The sequence below is a fragment of the Echeneis naucrates genome, chromosome 17 (genome assembly GCF_900963305.1).
Source record: "Echeneis naucrates chromosome 17, fEcheNa1.1, whole genome shotgun sequence".
NCBI lineage: Eukaryota > Metazoa > Chordata > Actinopteri > Carangiformes > Echeneidae > Echeneis > Echeneis naucrates.
The window spans coordinates 11,227,373-11,246,183 of record NC_042527.1 but is presented as its reverse complement, the minus strand read 5'-3'; the positions used below and the strand labels follow the sequence as shown (position 1 = coordinate 11,246,183).

At 43.8% G+C, this 18,811-nt stretch overlaps 1 protein-coding gene across 2 annotated transcripts; it reads right to left on the bottom strand.

The window, feature by feature from the left end:
- Positions 1-77: 77 nt before the first annotated feature.
- Positions 78-17,179, bottom strand: nyap2b (neuronal tyrosine-phosphorylated phosphoinositide-3-kinase adaptor 2b). Of its 2 annotated transcripts, none has more exons than XM_029525074.1 (7): positions 16,577-17,179; positions 14,017-14,218; positions 10,114-10,430; positions 6,551-7,627; positions 2,796-4,049; positions 2,615-2,709; positions 78-2,397 (listed from the first exon to the last, which is right to left on the bottom strand). In XM_029525074.1, the coding sequence occupies exons 2-7, from the start codon at positions 14,193-14,195 to the stop codon at positions 2,116-2,118; spliced, it is 3,204 nt and encodes a 1,067-aa protein (XP_029380934.1). In that variant the 5' UTR covers positions 14,196-14,218; positions 16,577-17,179; the 3' UTR covers positions 78-2,115. The 2 variants fall into 2 exon arrangements, with proteins under 2 accessions (XP_029380934.1, XP_029380935.1); XM_029525075.1 differs by having other exon boundaries at positions 6,551-7,624.
- Positions 17,180-18,811: the final 1,632 nt, after the last annotated feature.

Sequence of the window (18,811 nt, the reverse complement as noted above, 5' to 3'; positions counted from 1 at the left end):
TAAAACAGGATACAATTTTTCCGTAGTGGGTTTAAAGTTCATATTTATTTATTTCTCTCAACAGAACCCAAGTGACAATCAGTATACAGTACTTTTTTCCTCAAACATTTTTTCTATTTCTTTTTTATTACGCAAAACAAGAGAACACTCAGTGCAATAGGACGGAGGACAGTGCTGTGCTCTCTCTACCTTTTCACAGTGCACATTTATACACACAAAAAGATTGTACATCATCATTATTACATTTCCAACCTCCACCCACCAGCGTCATGGATCGGGCAAAGTGTGAATGTCTTAAAACAATCATCTTTAAAGTTTCAACTTGCATACAGTGTAGCTTGGCGCGTGCGCACGTACACACACACACACACACACACACACACACACAGAAATATGCACAGGTCTCTCCCTCACATACACACACACACAGGTACAACACAGAGGGACCTCTGTAGCATTGATTCTCACCAGAGAGGAGGGGTACTGCACTTGCACACGGAGGGCTAGGTCATTTGTCAAACCCATACTATTTTGGCAATGTTGACATTGTATTTTAATGTGCAAAAACAACCAATTTAGAGGACATAAGCAGAAGGCTGAGGTAGAGGGGGAGAGTTGGGGGAACTCTATATAACTAGCCTGATTACATGTGATGGATTAAATGGATTGGTAGTGCAGTTTGGTTTGTTTTTTTTTTCTTTTCCATTTTTTCAAAGCCTTAAATATTTGTAGGCCCATGTGCAACCCCTGTCCTTTTAACTGGTTAGAGCTGTTGCCATGTGATAGGTCCTATTAATGATTTGATCTCTGAACTGGTCGCCAGCCAATTAAATTGGGAATATTGTCAGAGACAACCAATCAAAGTTAACTGTCACACACAGCCAGTCTCCTGAGGCTTTACCTCCCAGCCAATAAACAAAAACTTACATGGCACAGCTTGCTACTCCTAAGATTTTAAAAAATATATATATATAGATATATATATATATATATATATGTAAGCATAATCTTGAAAGTTATTTCTTAAGCAAGTGCATATGGCTATTATAATCTGCAGTAAAATTAAGAAATGCTCTAAAAGCTCAGGTGTTGATTGTACGGGCTGGTCGTTGGCATCAAGTATTTACACTGTGTCATGGTGCCGCAGTGTGCATGGCAAAATAAGGGCACTGGTACTTGCCAGCTATAGCCTCCAACTCCATGTCAAATAACCAAGCATCCCCAAGTGTTACCACACCCATATATCACTTTTACAGGCTTTGGCTGGTTTTGGAAATTATATGGAAATTAAACTGTTAAATGCATGTTCTAATTTACTACTTTCCCATCCTGCCCTCATTGTGTATCTTACAATATAGCAGAAACATTTCACACCTGTGTCATCTACATGCCGGCCAATGGGTATACCAATAGAACGATTCAAAAGGCTTTGATTCAGTGACTACACAGCTTGTTACTGTAATATACAAACCAAAGCACACAAAGTTTCCTGTCTTGGTTCTAGGACCAACTGTTGTACATTCTACAACATACTGGACCAGGCATGGAAGGGGCGCTGTAATCTAAAGCACGGTGACATTGACTCCTCAACTTACAATACAACAGTGAAAATGTAAAGTACATATAGATAAAATTGAATAGTCCATTCACTTTAGTGCTTTGAGCACAAAAAGGTTTGAGCATCAGAAAATTATGCTACTACAGTACAAGTATTAATAGATTATGCTTTCAAATGTAAAATAACCAAACCAAAATAACTTAAACATTAGTTTGCATCTACACCTACTATACATAATTTAAGATGCTTTTCAGTCCCCATCTCATTTAAAAAATATCTATTCATCAAATATCTATTCTACTAATTATATTACAAGAATCCACTTACAGGAAATAGAAAAATATCAAATATCACCACTGATGATAAGAAAACATGACAACCTGAACAAGCAGAAATATTGCTATGGTAACCACCATTGTCCTTTGACATCAGCAAGTATCCTCCCCCTGGTACTCTTCTGATGCCCCCCTGATGTTGCAGGGTGGAATCAGCACAACACAGAGGAGAGAGGAAGTGGATCATTTCGGGTCGTGTGGTCAGGAGGAGTAAACGTGTTGTCAGATGGCTGTATCCCAGAATACGGTCGTCTGTGTGGGGTAAGGGGGAGGACGGATCTTTTTGGCCCCGCTGCTTTTCCCCCAGCTTGTGTTTTCTTGCTTGCACTGACTCCGCTCCTGGAGCCGGTCCTCGTTCCTGTCTGGAGGAGGAGGAAGAGGCCTCTCCAGAGATCTCTGCAGATGAGGATGCTGTCTGGAGCGAATTTCCATGCAGAGGGTCCGTTTTCTCTCAATCTGTTCTAGCATGGTGGTGTCTCCACACATCCATGGCATCTGGGGCATCTGAGGGACAGTCAGAGCTTTAAGTGAGGCAGCTTGACTTTAGAGTAATTTTCAAACTTAATAGACCTGAAAACTTGATATTTTAAGTATTGCATTTTTGTTTTTCAGAAAGAAAGATAGAGTTGCAGAAATGTCTCAAGTGACACTGAGAGCAAAATTCCCATCATAAAAACTGAGAACGGAGGTCATCGAACACACAACAAACAAATATTCATACCTGATTTTGATGTGTCTCTGCTGCTCTCCTTTGTGGCGTTCCCAGAGGTGACGGGTTCGCAGGCATGGAAGGTGAGCGGCCATACTTTGGGAGTGCTTTCAAATCAGAAAAGAAAAATCACACATAGCATTTAAATACCATTTTATTCATCTGAATGCAGCATCAGATTCTGAAAACTCACCATTTCCTATTCCTGCCGTCATTGGTGGGCTACCAGATGATCTTACATGGTGAGTAGGTGTCGTCGTGGATGAATGCTGCCCTGAAAATGTGCCGCCATTCCTCTCTTGTGCTTTTGATTGGTCCATGATGTAATTTCCTCTGTTGTCTCGTCGCGGCGTGCCATCTGATCTCTTGTTGTTCTTCACATCATGATGATGCTGTTCCAAGCCATTTAGAGTCCTGTCTTTGCTGTTCCGCCTCACCTCAAGCCCGGTTTTGCTCAGATCTTTGCTGTCCTGTCTGGGTAGAGGAGGAGGAGGAAGATCTCCATTGTGGCAGCTGCACTCCCTGCCATCATGCTTGGACTCAGAGCTGTAGCCGACTCTGTCCTTGCTGTTGCTGCCTCTGGATGTTTCTTGTCTGGGCAGGATCTCAGGTGGTTGGTCAATTCTACCTTCATGCCTATGCTCCATGTCACTCCTTGCTCTCTCTTTGCTATCCTGTCGGGGTAATAAATCAGGATGGTAGTCCTTGCTATCATGCCTATAATCTCCAGTTCTGGCTCTGTCTTTGCTCTCCTGTCGTGGTATAAGCTCAGGTGGCCTGTCTCTACTTTCATGCTTTGAGTCCACACCGTTCCTTGTTCTTTCTTTGCTATCTTGTCGGGGTAAGAGCTCAGGTGGCTGATCTAGCAGTCTCTCTCTGCTTTCATGTCTACAGTCTACACCGTTTCTGGCCCTTTCCTTGCTGTCCTGTCTCGGTAGCAGCTCAGGGGGCTGATCTAGCAGTCTCTCTCTGTCCTTGCTGTCCTGTCTCAGCATAGACTCCATTCCATGTCCCCCACTTCTGTCTTTGCTGTCTCTTCTCGGCATCAATTCGCCGTTGCTTATCCCTCTGTCCTTGGAGTCTCGTCTTATCAAAGAAATGGGTTCTAAGGAGCTGCAGCCCCTGTCTTTGGAGTCCCGTCTCACAGGGATGGGCTCCATACCGCTGCAGCCCTGGTCCCTGCTGTCCCTGCTGTCCCTGTGAACAGGTGGTACCTCTACACCACTGCAAGTGCGGTCCTTGCTGTTACGTCTGTGGGCCAGTTGCTCTACGTTGCTGCTTACTCTCTCTTTGTCTTTGTCTTTGTCTCTGTCTTTTCGGTGAGAAGACTCTTTGCTGTGGCGCTCCTTGGACTCTCTCTTTGACTCCTTGCTGTGATGATGACTGTGGCCATGGCGTTCCTTGCCTTCACGTTTTGACTCACTGTGAGATTTGTTTTTGGACTCAGCTGTGAAAGAACAAAATTTTTAAAAAGTCAAGGCTCAAATTCATTCCATTTTTATATGGTAGTAAACTGGATAAACATTTTACTTGACTGTCCAATTTTTGTTGCAAATTTCTGCACTACTATCTGATATCCTGTAGGTGTCACTAAGTATCCACCGATGCAGCTACAGTAAACCAGTAGAGCTAAATGAGTCAAGGTGTGGACTTACAGGCAATTTATTCATTCATTGATTTGTTTCTTCATCATGACATAGACAATCAATGATACATACTGTCACTAGCTGTTTTAGTTTCATACATTTTAATTGCAGTCTGTTTTATTGTATTTTAGAAACTAGAAAATACTATATACATTTAGTAAGCATGATAACTTTATATGATTTCTAAACATCACTATTAATGACTTACTTTCCTGATTTTATGTTTACTACACTCTGTCTTGCTCGTCTTTTGTATGTATATAGTAACTATAATATTCCAGTTTAGTTGTGCAGCAAATGCTAGATGGAACAATATGTGAGTTACTGATTCAAGCAGATAGATAGATCATTGCTGCGCAAGTGAGAAATGTATGTGTACCGCTGGTTTCTACAGAGGCTGTGCATCTATATGGTTTCTATATGGGCTTCAACATACAGTACCATACACAAGCATTTCCTGCCGTGCCCGTATGTGTCATACATTGCTCTTTAGTGTTTGCGGACGCATGCGTGTGTGGGTGAGTATGGCGATTAACCGCCTGGTAAGTGGGTCAGGCTCGCTGTTGCTGTCTCCATCGCCTCAAAAAGGGAGAGGGGGGAAAAAGAACCTCCATTCATTGTGTTAGAGTCGTTTGTTCATTACATCATGTAAGCTCGGAGCCACTCACAGAACCATGCGTACAACCTGGCAGTGCTTGAGTCTCATGTGAAATGAGGTGTTAAAAGCTGTCAAAAATGTATTAATTTAAAAAGGCCAGCGCAGCCCACCTCTTAAAATGTTAACAAACCATAGGAACTAAAAGGCAAAATTCAACCTGATATCAGTGTAACTATGTAACAATCACTCTAACTTAATGTAAGTCTCTAATTGGACAGGAATACTGAAGTTATCAGTGCAACTACTGCATTAAATGGCAACAGTGCACCAGTTGACAGAAACCAAAAGAATTCATAAACTGTCTCAGCTTCCACTACCCCCATCAGCACAGCTACCATGGCTTCCTGATTGGCTTAATCAGAAGTGGAGTATGTTCTTATTGGACAGGAGAAATTCTCAAATCCTCTGATGATGAAGAGTCGAGTTCAGAGGCATTGTTATCTCTGCCAGGAGCTCGTTGCTCTGTTGAAGACTGGCATGCCCTGAGCTGTGATAGGCTGAGTTACTCGTGGGGAGGAAATCTACAAATAAGAAACAGGCACTTCTCCTCCTTCCACTGTTGCTATGTAGTAGTTGCTAAGTGCGCTGAGTAAGGATGGATATGTAGTTCTTTTGCAATTTGTATTTAAAAAAAAAAAACAAACAAACAAGAATAATTGAATAAATCTATGGTTTAGAGATTTCCTGTTTTTTCTCGGTATTTAAACTCTTTTCAGATTGTATACTTCTGAAGAGGAATATAAGTTTTATATTAACTATAGATTTCCATTTCATGTCAAACCTCACTTCACATCATAAGATTATTTTTTTAGTAATCACATTAATATTGCATGACATGTCTCTACATCATCCAGACTATCGTTAATGCATTTATGATACACACTCTTCCTGAATAGATTTGTTTTAATGCCCAGAGTCCTCATTTCTTATTCCTTTACATGAGGCACATTAGATTTGAAAGTATTCAAGCTTAACATGGCTACTTCAACACAAAAATTATGGCTGTGTCGTGTACAGGAATGAGAATGTTGCTGACTGACAAAGCTGCAGGCACCAAAAGCACCATGTATCAGAAAATGTGACTTTCAAGCAATTTTTGTGCTCCTTATCTCATTATGTTGAGTTAATGCTTTGCATTGATTTTGACAGTCTCTTGAGTGTGGCTTGGCTATCTGTAGTTAAACATGATGTTTACATATTTAAAAATAATGCAGCCTGATGGCCTAATGCCATGAGTAGGTTTGAGGGACCTACTGTCTGTTTTAGTCTTTAATCCCCTTAGATTAAATCATATGATCAGTGTCAGACTTGGCTTGCAGGGCCAAGATTAAATAGATGGAAGGTTGTAGGGAGCACCACAAACAGGGTAATGTAAATGTGATGCATCCTCTGCACAGGCTCCTGTGGCTGTGCCAAAGCTAGTTACAACGTGTGACCTGTCATCATTTGGACAATGTCACCTTTTACATCACGTATGGACACTCAGTGATGTTGCTCCTATTTGTTTGCCCAGTTTGCTTTGTGGCTACTAGTTACTAAGGGATGCAGTTGTAAATGTTTCTAAGCAAATATGAGGACTAACATCTGTAACCCTTGGCTTTATGACAAACCAAACTAATAGGACAAATGGACGAAATGACTCACTCTCTCCAGGCTCTTTAGACTTTCTGCCACTGGAGTTTTTCTTCAACATGTTCCTGCCTGTAGTGAATAGGTTGGTGAGCTCGTCCAGTGGGCTGGTGGGTGTCCGTGAACGTCCTGCTGACACATTCTGCATAGAGCCGTGGAGTCGACCCACACTGTCTTGAGGTGGTGAGCCTTTGCCGTGAGGCGTGGCAGAGGCGCTCCGCGGCAGACCCCCTGGGAATGGCATTGTAGCGTCAAAGGGAGGTGTACGCATGAGGCTCAAAGGGGTGAGACAGCGACCCATGCTGACAGGCGACGGGCAAGCAGAATGGCTGCGCTGATAGGAGGATGAGGAGGAGGATTTGTAGAGGGTACAGGGTAGAGGAGGTGCAGAGGAGCGCCCGGAGACCGTAAGAGTTGGGGTTGCAGTGAGCTCCCTACGGATGTGTGCAGAGGAGGGTGGCTCTGTGGAGGATGTTGGGGATTTGCTGTAGGACTGGTTCTCCAGCATGGGTAATTTGGTTACATCTAGGGGGGTGAGGGGAGATTCGTCGGAGTTGGGTGAACACTGGGCCGGTGCTGGTGGGAACACCAACAGTGGAGGCCGATGGGTGAGCAAATTGGGAAAGGGTGCAGGTATGTCACAGATGGGAATGTTTCGAGGTGTGGAGCACCGACTTAGAGGTTCAGGGTCATAGGGTGCTGGGGTGGGACATGCAGACCGGCATCCCACTGGGTCAGTGCGGTACTCCATATCATCCAGAGCTGGGTACTTCATTTCCTCATACACAGACTCTCCTGGCTCTTCATCCTCGCTCTTCACAGGCTCTCGTGATCCCACATCAATCCCACCCATCTCTATGTAGACAGGTTCATCTTCACAGTCATCTATGGGGCTCTCGTCACTCTGTGGAGGTGAGGGGTTACGTTCAGAGGGGGAGCTGACATGGTGGAGGGGTTTGGATGGGCACACCCCGTTGCTCACGTGACTCTTGATATATGACTCGTCAAAAGAAACACTCAGTTGTGTGTTGGGGTTCCTTTTGGGTTTGGGTGGTGGCACCCTCCTACAGTCCTCACTGCATCCTAGAGCTGCTGAGTGATAAAAAGAAAAACAAATCACTTTCACAAGCAACACCCGATAAACGAAGAGTATATTGCATATTGTTAATTGTCTGTCTTTGTTCATTTATGGACCATTTCTCTTTCTCACTCACATGTTCAAAAATTTTAAGTAATCACTAGCAATAATATAAAACGTATTGCCATGCTGTGGGTCAGATGTAGGTCAATGTGCGTAGCTGAGAGCAATATCTTGAGTCAGATATGTGGGAATATGAGGCATGTTTCTAGGTCACATATATGGCAGTGGAGCAGTATGTGAATATAGTATCTGGGTCACACACTGTGGAGCTTGTTTCTGATAGTGGTGACGTAGCATTGCAGTGTGAATCTCTTTAGATGTGGTGCAGTAAGGCTTCGGTACAGAGTTCGCTTTGACTGGATACCACTCACTGTACAATATGGCCGTGATGCTAGTTTACACATCGACAGTGATCTGCACTACTGAGGTGCTCACAGAGTATTTCTAGGTCAGACTTTGGGCCATTTGGAGAGGTGTGTCCTTTTCGCTGATAGACAGGGGAAGATAAGTGTAGTCAAGAGCCAGACCGTGTCTGAAATCTTCAAACTGCAGATTTTACACCTTTAATAATTCACATTCCAGATGGCCCAGACACACGCACACTTCCCGTAACTTTATGACTCACCACAATCACTACATGCACACATGCGCACATACACACACACACACTACGCATGCCTACACATTAATCAGTAAAAACTAGGACAAGCGTGTACACATTTTTATACCACAAGTCACAAACTATGAAGTTGTTATGTCTAAATATGGGGGGGGGGGGTTTCAACTATGTTGCTAAATTAAACGGACAGATAGATTTCAGTCATTTATTTAAAAGGAGCAAAATAGAAAAAGCTATGAATTCAAGAACATTTGATGTTGTTTATCACTGGTATTTTGCAATGCTGTGTATTTGCCCAGGCTGATGACGATGTCAGTGATGTTAACTGGATTTTCTGAGTATGAAATGGGTCTTTTTTTCCCCCCTCATTTTCATTTTATTACCACTAATTGATGCGGTGCTAACAGAAAGTGTGGTTCAGCACAGACGTCTTTCCAGTATGTATTTGATAAGACTGATAGAATAATGAGTTTTTTGTACACTGGCTTTTCTTTTGCTTGTGTCCATATACATGTGTATATGTATACAGTGGTAAGAACACAACAGTGTACCTACCTATCTTTTGCACAACTGCCAAATACATTGTTGCGCTAACAGGTGCATGTTAGAGCTTGAGAAGTGTTTCAGCCCTGATGATGAATCTCTCATTGAAAACATCTCTTACTCCCTCTCCCTTCTCTCTCTCTCTCATTGCTCCCTCTTTCCCCCTCCCCCCTGTAGCGGATGTGTTTACCCACAACCCCCTCTCTCTCCCTCTCCTCCTGGGGAAAGCGAATCTAGGTCAATCGCTCCTCCTGAATGAATTCTACTTTGACAAGCTCCTCCCCTTCCCGCTACAACGCCAGCTACAGAGCATGCAATCCTCCCCTCAGCCAGGAACACCCCCACACTCCTGCTCTGATTGGCTCCGCAGCCTCAGACTTCAGCATCTCTGGAGCCCCATTGGCCGGAGCTGTTGAGTGATGCTGTGATTGGCTGAGCTGCAGGGGGTCTTGTTTCTGTGGGATGGTTGCCGTGGTGCCCAGGAAGATCTGTGTGCACTTAGAGAGATCCCCACCAATCTGAGCCAGGCAGGGCGACTCCCTACACATCATATTGGCAGCAAAGCATCCAAACTGAAATGGAGTTAAAGCTTTGTGCAACCTCTAAATCTCTCTGCTCACACAGCCACCTGCTACATTGACTTTCTTTATAATATCAGTTTATTTTCCTGTGCTTGTCACTTCATGCTCAGCACATGTGCCGTGGCGTTGTTTTGCTTCACAAACCCGACTGACTTTGTTCCAAGATGCATCGTCTGGATTTTGATCAGTGCATCTCTAAATGTTGACCATGTCAGTTTTAACAAGGAGAGAAAATGTTTGGTTTTAATTGTTAATTTGACTTTTAGTGATACAAAGCTAAGTCAGCTTTACGTACGACTTCAGACAGACTTCTTTTTATTTATGTGGGAAGGGAACACCTTTGACAACTAACAGTGCTCTAAGGCCAATAAAGTGCTCTGATCCATCCGTTGGGTGAAGCTACAGGAGTGTAAATTTACTGCACATAGGTTTTCAGTGTATGAGGCCAGAATATAACTCTCAGCAGAAGAACCTGGTGCATTAGAGCGCTCATAATATTCCCATTGGTTTAACACTGTTGTACATAGAGCAAATTATTAATTCTAAATCAATCTTCTATTGTATTATTTAATTTGAGTATGCAGTGAGTAGCTAGACGTCATGTCATTGAAGGAGAAACATTGTTGAAGATGGCACTGCAGAGAGCAGCTATATATAGCCCAGCAGTTTGGTGTGAAGTGCCAGCACCACTCACCGTCACATCTCTCCCCACGGCAGGTGGACATGGGACTGTGGTCCACCGCCTCGGACGACATGCTAAGCTTAGTGGCTGGGTCCCTCCTTGGCTTTGGTGGGGGCTGCTTCCTTGAGGTCGGGCTTCCCACTTCCTCCTCTCCTCCTCCACCACTGTTCCCACCACCAACAGAGTGGAGGGACTGGGAGCGTATGGAGAAGCCCTGCCCACAGGCAAGGGCATGCGGGTGGGGCATGGGCATGTGTTCCGGGGGGTCTGGCATGGTAATGGAGCCCATACGTAGGTGCTTGCCTTCAGTTTCAATATCTTCACCTGTCCTAAAACAGAAGAGGGGAGGGAGAGAAGACACAATATGTATGTAAACATGAGGTTAGCATGGTGTTTCATTCAAAAAGAAAACTATCGGAAGAAACAAGCAAACTTTGTTTTCCAACGTCTGTCATGAGGCACAATAGCATCTTGTTAGTCGCTTTTTAGGAAAAGCATCTGTGTGTGCTCATCTTCGTTTCCTACTGTGCAAGGCACTTAAATGATGAGTGCTAAGTTACCAATAACAGATGTGTCAGTACAATTATAAACAAGGCCTCTTTCAGGGCAAGGTATTGATTTGAGTTTAACCCTGGATATAAGCAATGCTGCTCACACAAGCACATACTGAATGACACTGTGGAAGTCCCCCAGCCTGTACACAATCAATCCCTATAAATGGATGATTGCCCTGAGTGGCGCATTAATGATGTCTGAGCGTAGTGTGGCAAAGGGGGACTGTTTGTGTGTTGCAGAGTAAATAAGCTCAAGATCTGACATTGTTCATGCAAACGGTTTGGAGAAAAGACATCATAAATTTGTAATGTATGCTCGTTTCTTCAGCTCCCTTATTTACTTACGCTCCTATCAGACACAATTGAGCTAACGTCAGAGAATTGAATGTTTAAACAAATGAATGAATTTGCATGCGTGGTTTCTCAGATCTCTCATGTGAGTCTGTTTGTGGCCCTTCACTGTGAGACTTTGCTGACTCTGACTCCCTCTCGGCCAGCTGCTGAACAGAAGGCGCTTGGTGGGGTGGGTTCATTGGTCAGGGGCTTAACTTTGCCTAGCAACAGGGTACCCATAGAAACCAGACACAAAACCAGCTGCCACCAAACAACAATAATAACGTGCACGTGGACATCATAACCACATTGTGTTTTGTTGACAGTTTCTGCAGGAGAAATTTGCCTGCATCTTACTTGTGGACTCACATAGCTAAGGTTGCTTTAGATAAAATACAGGGGGAAAATGTAAACATAAAGTCACATGCTCGATGAAGATATATTACATAGATATTTAGTACATTAATTATCTTTGTTTGTGGTGAAACATCCTTGAAAAAAGAAAGAATCATATTTAACACATAGCCACAGGTGTCAGCAGAACATCCTTGTCATATATTTTGGATGTGCGTCTGCTGTGACTGCATGCACACACACCCGTACACATGGGTTGCGAGTATGAGTGAGTGGGTGTGACTAGAGTTGTGGTGACTGGGTTATTTATAGGATGTTTGCCCAGTGATTGGCTGGAGGACAGACCACAGGTGCACTTGGACCAGTTGGAGTTGACTTGTCGTCGGTCTCTTACTGTGACACCATGCGATGAGAAAGAAAGAGGGGGAAAAAAATCAAATTGCAGAAACAAACAAAATGCCAAAGTAAATCTTGTGGGGAAAAAAACGAGATTGCCAAACACATGGGTGAGTGCGTGCAAGCCTGCACAACGGCTAGAAAAAGACGGAAGCAGTCGTTTGGAATTTGCATGCATATGTAAAATACACGTAAATGGAAGTGTGTGTGGTTATTTTCTGTGTGGCATATGTTGTGGTTTACTGAGGAGTAGACTTGAATGTTTGAGTAGATTTTGGCCCTCTGCGTTTGTATCTATGACTGTGTAAATAAATTCTTCTGAAGAAATGCAATAAAAGAAACTCATAGTGAGATAGCAGCAGGCAGGAAGGCCCGCCTCACTCAAACCTAATGTAGTGATCTGATTGGCCTATGGCTGTTCCAGCTGTCACCAGGCAGAACACATCTCTTGCAACTGAGCTCATACTTAATCTCTCTCTAACAGGTTTTGTTCCTTCTCTTAAATACAGATGCTATAACAAGCTCTCCCTCCCTCCTACAGTCACACAGGCCTTTTGATCTTTCATATGCTTTCTCACATACTAATATTTTCTCTTTTCCCCTTCATGGTCATCCAGGCACATGTACACAAGTATACACGCACATCTTTACATTATTGCATATGCATGTGTGAACACATGAATCCTCACACTCTGTCTCACTATCAGTCAGTTACTGTAAAAATGGGTCGTCTCATTGACCTACTTATAGTCCTCATAAAAAATCCAGTTATTTTTTTAGGCTCTTCCTTCATTGACTGTGTATGAATGTTTTAGCTTTGGCAACAGCTGAAAGCCAGTGGAAGGACCAGCAGGACAGTAGATGCCACTTTCCTCAGGCATCGCCTTGTCTCATTCAACAAGTTAGTGTGCAAGACTGTGTCATACTACAAATAGCAAGAGACTTAGGGGAAACCATAAAAGTCTAGGATAGATTATTTCTTTTTGGGACTTGAACTCGAAGCCAGCTTTGTGGTATATAAAGACAGCGTCTTTTAAATCACGTGACCCTTTGACAGAAACGTGACAGGGTTTAAGGTGTTCATGAATAATCAGTTAAGAAGCACATCTGGTCACGTAAATGCTCAGCGCCCAAAACCACATAAATGTAATCATCTGATGCACAGCTAAAACTCCCAACAGCTGCAAAAATACCTTGTTCCAACAAACAAACACTGGACTACATTTCCCTAAGCCTTTCCATGGCAAATTGATGTTTGTTTAGTCTGTTGCATAGTTAGATTACTTGACCATTAAACCAAAAGACTGATACTGCTCTGAAAGCTGATTTGATGTACTTAAATAATATGCAGCATTTCATTACCTTTCCATCAAATAACTGCAAACGTTAATGCTGCTTCTGAAGAGTGCAATAAAAAAAAAAAAAAAGACGTTTCATGTCTCTTGGCCTATAATCATGAAACATCACAAAAACATATATTTTGTCCGTCAACTAAAGTTCACATTAGTGGCTAAATACAGAAAATGTAAAATAGATCCATGAATGTCGCACAAATCCATTTCAAACCCTTTTCAATTTCCCCATTATCGTCCCCGATGACCGGGGGACTCACTGCTCTACCCCACAAACTAAGCACGCCGCACCCACGTGCTAGTCACGTTTGGAGTTCATGCATCTTATTCGCTCAGGTTTCGGGACGCCACACAGTGGCTGTGACTGCTGGAGCAAGAAGCGGTCACTCATTGCAACACAAAACAGGATCTAGCAGCCATGAATTGTCTCTAAAGGGGAAAAAGGAAAAATCATTTTTCTTAAATTCTTAACAATGATACAACGTTCTACTCAGCCGTCTTGTGATGCTGTGGTGATTAAAGTACATCTAATTCCCCCCCTCACATCTTAACACACTTTCTCACTCAGCCAACATCCCCGACCCCCACCCTGCTTTTTAATTCTAAAAGCAAAAATGGAGCAGTGATGACCTCCATGCAAGGACAAGTCCCAAATAAGTCTAAAAGTGAAAAATTAATTATCCTCAAAAGATGGTGGTTTGCACCAGTCTACACAGGCAAACTGCAAAATATGGCAACCTGCCATTGCCACAGGGACCCTCTGGCCACTTGTCCTAATTCCTTACAACCTCTTCCTGAAATGAACCCTGTGACAGTAGAATCCCTTCATAAATACCTCAGAGTCCACTACCCTGCCTTTCTGAACCAGATTACTTCATCATTTCTCTGTCTTTGGCTTTTTGTGAAGCACTTTTATTTGTCCGTACCTCCTTATGGCTTCCTCCTGTTTTCGCTTCTTGTCGTTTTTTTCTTGCAGGAATGCCCTATTTCTCTCATTCCTGGCGTGGTCAGAGTTCTGAGCTACCAGGCCGTTGTAAGCTTTCAGCCCATTTTCCTCAACATACTGGAAAAAACGGAGCGTTTCCTCTTCTTTGGAGCTCATCATTCTTCAAGCGATTCCACAGCATTCTGATAAGGAAATATAGGAAATATTAGCGGGAATCATTTGCATAAAAGAGTCACAATACACTACACATGATCTGGACCGCCACGGCATCATAGGATACGCTGTGAATGCAAAACGAGCATGACGATGTCTCAGTAATTATTATCTCTGCATTCATATTTCAAGGTGAGCTGTGGTGGGAGGAAAACTAATGGAGCAAAATAGATTCAGCCTCACTATAATGTCCCACATTGAGTTAGCATGACCTTCCGTTTTTCAAGGTTTCTAACTTGCTGTGGAGTTCATGGCCTATGGAGGGTACATGTCTGTGGTGAGACTTACATCATGTCTGTATGTGCAACAGTAACCATTTTCCCTCAGGGGTTGCAACATCTCCAGTTATTTTTCATTGTGTATAAACACATGAACATAAAGCTCACAAACACAACTTGCAAAAATCAAAGCGCTCACTATTTAACTAGAGTTACTCATAACCTTCAGCTCCAGTGATTCAGTTTTGGTTTCGGCTGTGGATTTGTAGTAGCTGCTCATTGTCTTGGTTGTTTGCATATTTTATGGACAAAATTACTGGTTTTAAATAAGAGTGTGTAACTAAAACTGAAAAGAGGCTTTCATCTGCTGTGGTTGTAATTCTTGTTGGACTCATATGTGAAAATATAGTACTCCTGAGACTAACCACACAGCTGGAATGAACCCATCTTACTCGACTGCGATGCATGCATTTGCATATACAGATATCATCATCGTCTTGTGTTTTAGATCTAAATATAATCTCCTCTTCAGTTTGAGTGTTCCTTGCTGCCTTTGATTCTGTAAAAAGACTCTTACAGACAACATCACTGTCATAAAGGAGAGGATGGATGCTGGTGTGAGGAAAAGCCTCTTTCAATGAAACACTGCAGTCATTCTGCATTTCTATCCTCCTAAATGGGAATCAATTTAAAACAGCACTGTTTGCAGCCACTTAAGATGCAAACCCGGCATGGAATCATTATTGATGTTATTCAGTGTGCATGCTGCCTGAAACCTGCATGCAACATAGTATATACAATGTGCAATCACTTTGGATGGGCCGGTTACGGAAGAGAAGAAAACTGTGAATGCTTTTATGTAGGTCAGCGTTTTCAGATCAACCTAAGACTCATGCTTGTTTACGTGTGTGGGAAGCACTGAGCGTGAGCGTACGTAGGGAGGGGGAGGGGGCTCATGATAACTGCATGTATGTTTGTGTGTGTAGGCAGGCAAGGGCAGTGTGGGGAGGGCTTGGAGGGCAGCCAGATGGAGATTGAGAGGGCAAGAGAGAGAGAGAGCGACCATTGTCTGGCAATACCCAGCATCCCTCTACCTCATGTCTGTCTATGAAGAGGTCCAGCACGGGGCCTAGGTCAATGGGTCTATCTGCCAACTCCCCTCCCAGCGACACACCCTCTTCCCCAGCAATCTTTAGCATAGGTTTTCACAGGAATGAGGAGAATAAGGGCCGACAGAATCACCACCTCAGAGAACTGGGACACCGAATCCTGGAGTCAAGCAGTGTCAGATTTATTTATTTTTTCTCTCCTGATTATCAAGTAGATCCTGGTTTCTGAAGAGAAATGCACCAGAGGTTAGATGTGTTAGGGGTGCAGCAATAGGAAGGCATAGTTCAAAGTGTGATCTGAATTAAGCTTGCCTGCCTAATCCCTGTGAGCTTGCAGCAGCACTCCGCACTGGAATGAGCTTGTTTATCACACTGTTTTACCCATCAAGCCTTTCACATTGGATTGCCCTCCTGTAATTCATCAGTGCAAAACAGGTTTACTATTTACTTTCCTTGATAAAAATCCATCAATCCTGTAACCCATTTTCTTCAACAAAGCTTCCTTTATATGGCTCTTTTCCTTCACTTGAAGCTTTTTTCCCTTTTATTTATTTATTTATTTATTTATTTATTTATTTTTTAATTCTATCTCATCTACTCTGCCTCTCTTTGACCCAGTTGACATGGGCTGCAACAGTTGGACCACACAGATGAACTTTGCATTAAAAGTAAATGAAAGTGACAGACTGACTCAGGAGAAGGGCAGCATGGACACGCTGGAGACACAATGTCAAAATAATTGCAAGGCCAATAGTCTGGTGACAGCATGCATGGGCACTCATCCATGCACACCCAATCAGTGTGCTGAAACGGTCCAAGTAAAGGTTGACCAGTTAACCCTGGCACACACAGGTACAGAACTTCGCAGCTCTGATTTTCTGATTTTTATGGGGATTTGTCTAGAGAAAAAAAATACTTTTGTGTACATTATATCATGTGTAGCTTTGGCTTTTGCTTCCATACTGTTTTGTGGGTTATTGTTGTGTGTAAGCATACTTACAATGGGGCTGTGTCCCTGCTGGTTTGTGGACAAATGTGTCTTCTGTCTTCCCCTGATGAGTCCAGTGCTGGAGCACCAGTGCACTTTTCCACTTAAATCCACATAGACATCCATCCATCGTATGGTTCAACTGTCTGTCTTTCTAGGAGGAGTCCCTATGACCCAGGAGAAGACTGGTGCTAGAAGGGAGCTGGGCCATTGGGGGGCCAGCCCTGTGCTCCCTCCCCTGAGCAGAAAAGGGAGATACGACCCCTCCGGTCCAGATGTTGTCAAACTCCAAGCTCAGTGCCAGCTTCACAGCTCCGCACATCTGCACATTCTACAGACAGAAGGAAGACGCAGCATAGAAACAGACTGCAACCGCAACCACAAGCATGACACTAAAACACATTAACACACTCCTATTCCGCTTGCAGTTATAGATCAAACACTGAGTCTTTCTAAACCTTCTCTCTTCTTCTGCTTTAATATGTCCCAGTGCACAAAATGTCTCTGAGTGTCGTACAGGTGAAAGGAATCCTCATTTGCAGCGCCCTGACGGTAGAGCAGAGAGTGTTTCCAGGTGTGGCATTCCCTGCCGGCTCCTTCCGTCCTGCTCTGCCATGCAGGTCAGTATAGTCAGTCTGTGCTTAAGCAGGTGACACCGGGCTTCCAAACTATAGATCACAACAAGAACACGCCCACTGCCTTCTGTAGCCACCTTCCACTACAGCGTCATCCTCTCTCTCTCTCTCTCTCTCTCTCTCTCTCTCTCTTCCTCTAGCTCTCTCTCCTTCCTGTTCCTGGACTGCTATTTCTCTCGGTGTGTGCTGTTCAACTCATGCTCACTGACACTTGTGCCCCAGCCTCTGTCTCCAATGAGTAATTTTATGTTTTTGTCTTGTATCCCTGCTCTGCCTTCCCTCCGCAGCTGCACTGTAACCGGAGCCGGAATGTGTTTTTCTCCTTTCAGCACCACGGAGAGCTCTCTCTGTCAGAGGGTGAAGAGGTGGGGGGGGGGTGAGTGGGTGGGCACACTCAGAGGGGACCAACTAGAAACATGGGGGTGGAGGGGAGTTTAGGGGGAGGAGTCACCGGGTTGCCAGGGTGTGACCTCATTAGACACAACCTCCTCTTCCCCCAGCAACCACTGCGCCCCCCCCCGCAACCCCACCTCCCTGACACTCCCGCCCCCTCCTCTCTCTTCCAGCTCGTAAACAAGACCGCGACACAAAAACACTTGCTGTGAATACACCATGTTTCTCTCAAGTGCATTCGTGCAATTTCCAATACACATACATTCACGTGCTGATACAAGATTAAAATATGTTTGAAAATACAAACAGAGCAAGCCAGCCATAGCCAAAACATAGATGGGTCCCCAGAGGCAACAGAGATGAACAGGATGAAAGCAGGGACAGAGTTGAGCATGAGTTGGGTGTTTGTCATGGGGCTACTGCGGTGGCTGTGTACTTCTGCTTCACTGTCTGGGGGGTAAGTGTTAGTTTCAGGAGTGCTGTCGGTTGTTTATTTGTTGGGAGTGCCTGGTACATGGTGCAGAGGCAGAGGTTGATGGAGGGGTGAGCAGTGCGGGTGGGGTTGGGTTTACTGGGGTGGATTAACACCGTCGACACAAAAGGATTAGGGAGCCGAGATCTCTTGTTTTCATCAACCATTCCCTCCATTTCTCTTAACCCCTCCCTCACTTTCCCCCTCCCTGATTCCCTGAAAGGGAGCTAGAGTCGGAGGTCAGATGCAGCAAAATACATTTTCAAAAACATGTGGTGATCAGTTAAAAGAAAAGAGGGGGATAATGGAGTTGCTAAAAATGAAATAAGGAGAGGGGGAGCCAAAAAGAGCAACAACACACTTGTGAATTCAACAGGGTAGGCTTGAACCACTGTGCTGAATTGCATATATTACCAAAAGAAGTGACTGTTTTGCAGTGAGCAAAGGGAAGGTAAAATAGGGTGAAATTAAACAGAAATGCTCAGCAGCCAGTTCAAGCACTCTTCTCATAACAACAACTCTCATGCCATAGATAGCCAATTGCTATGATCTCACTGAGATAAAATGCTCTGTCAAAAGGTAGTCACCCCCCTATTTCTGCCTATTGTCAGGGATGCGGCTGAACGGTCACGCACAAAGCAAGTCACAATCCAGACTATTACTGCACATGCACTTGCTCATGTACACAAAGACCCCAGTCTGACCTCAGTCTACGGCCCATGTGTGCAGTCTCAAAGGAAGTATTTA

What these genes read in the sequence shown, in the direction of transcription:
- nyap2b (XM_029525074.1), bottom strand. Translation starts at nt 14,195, where the DNA reads ATGATGAGCTCCAAAGAAGAGGAAACGCTCCGTTTTTTCCAGTATGTT. An exon ending in CAGGAGGAAGCCATAAGGAG is followed by an intron (nt 10,431 to 14,016) that starts GTACGGACAAAT and finishes CTTCTGTTTTAG; the next exon opens with GACAGGTGAAGATATTGAAA. An exon ending in CAGAGACACATCAAAATCAG is followed by an intron (nt 2,398 to 2,614) that starts GTATGAATATTT and finishes ACTGTCCCTCAG; the next exon opens with ATGCCCCAGATGCCATGGAT.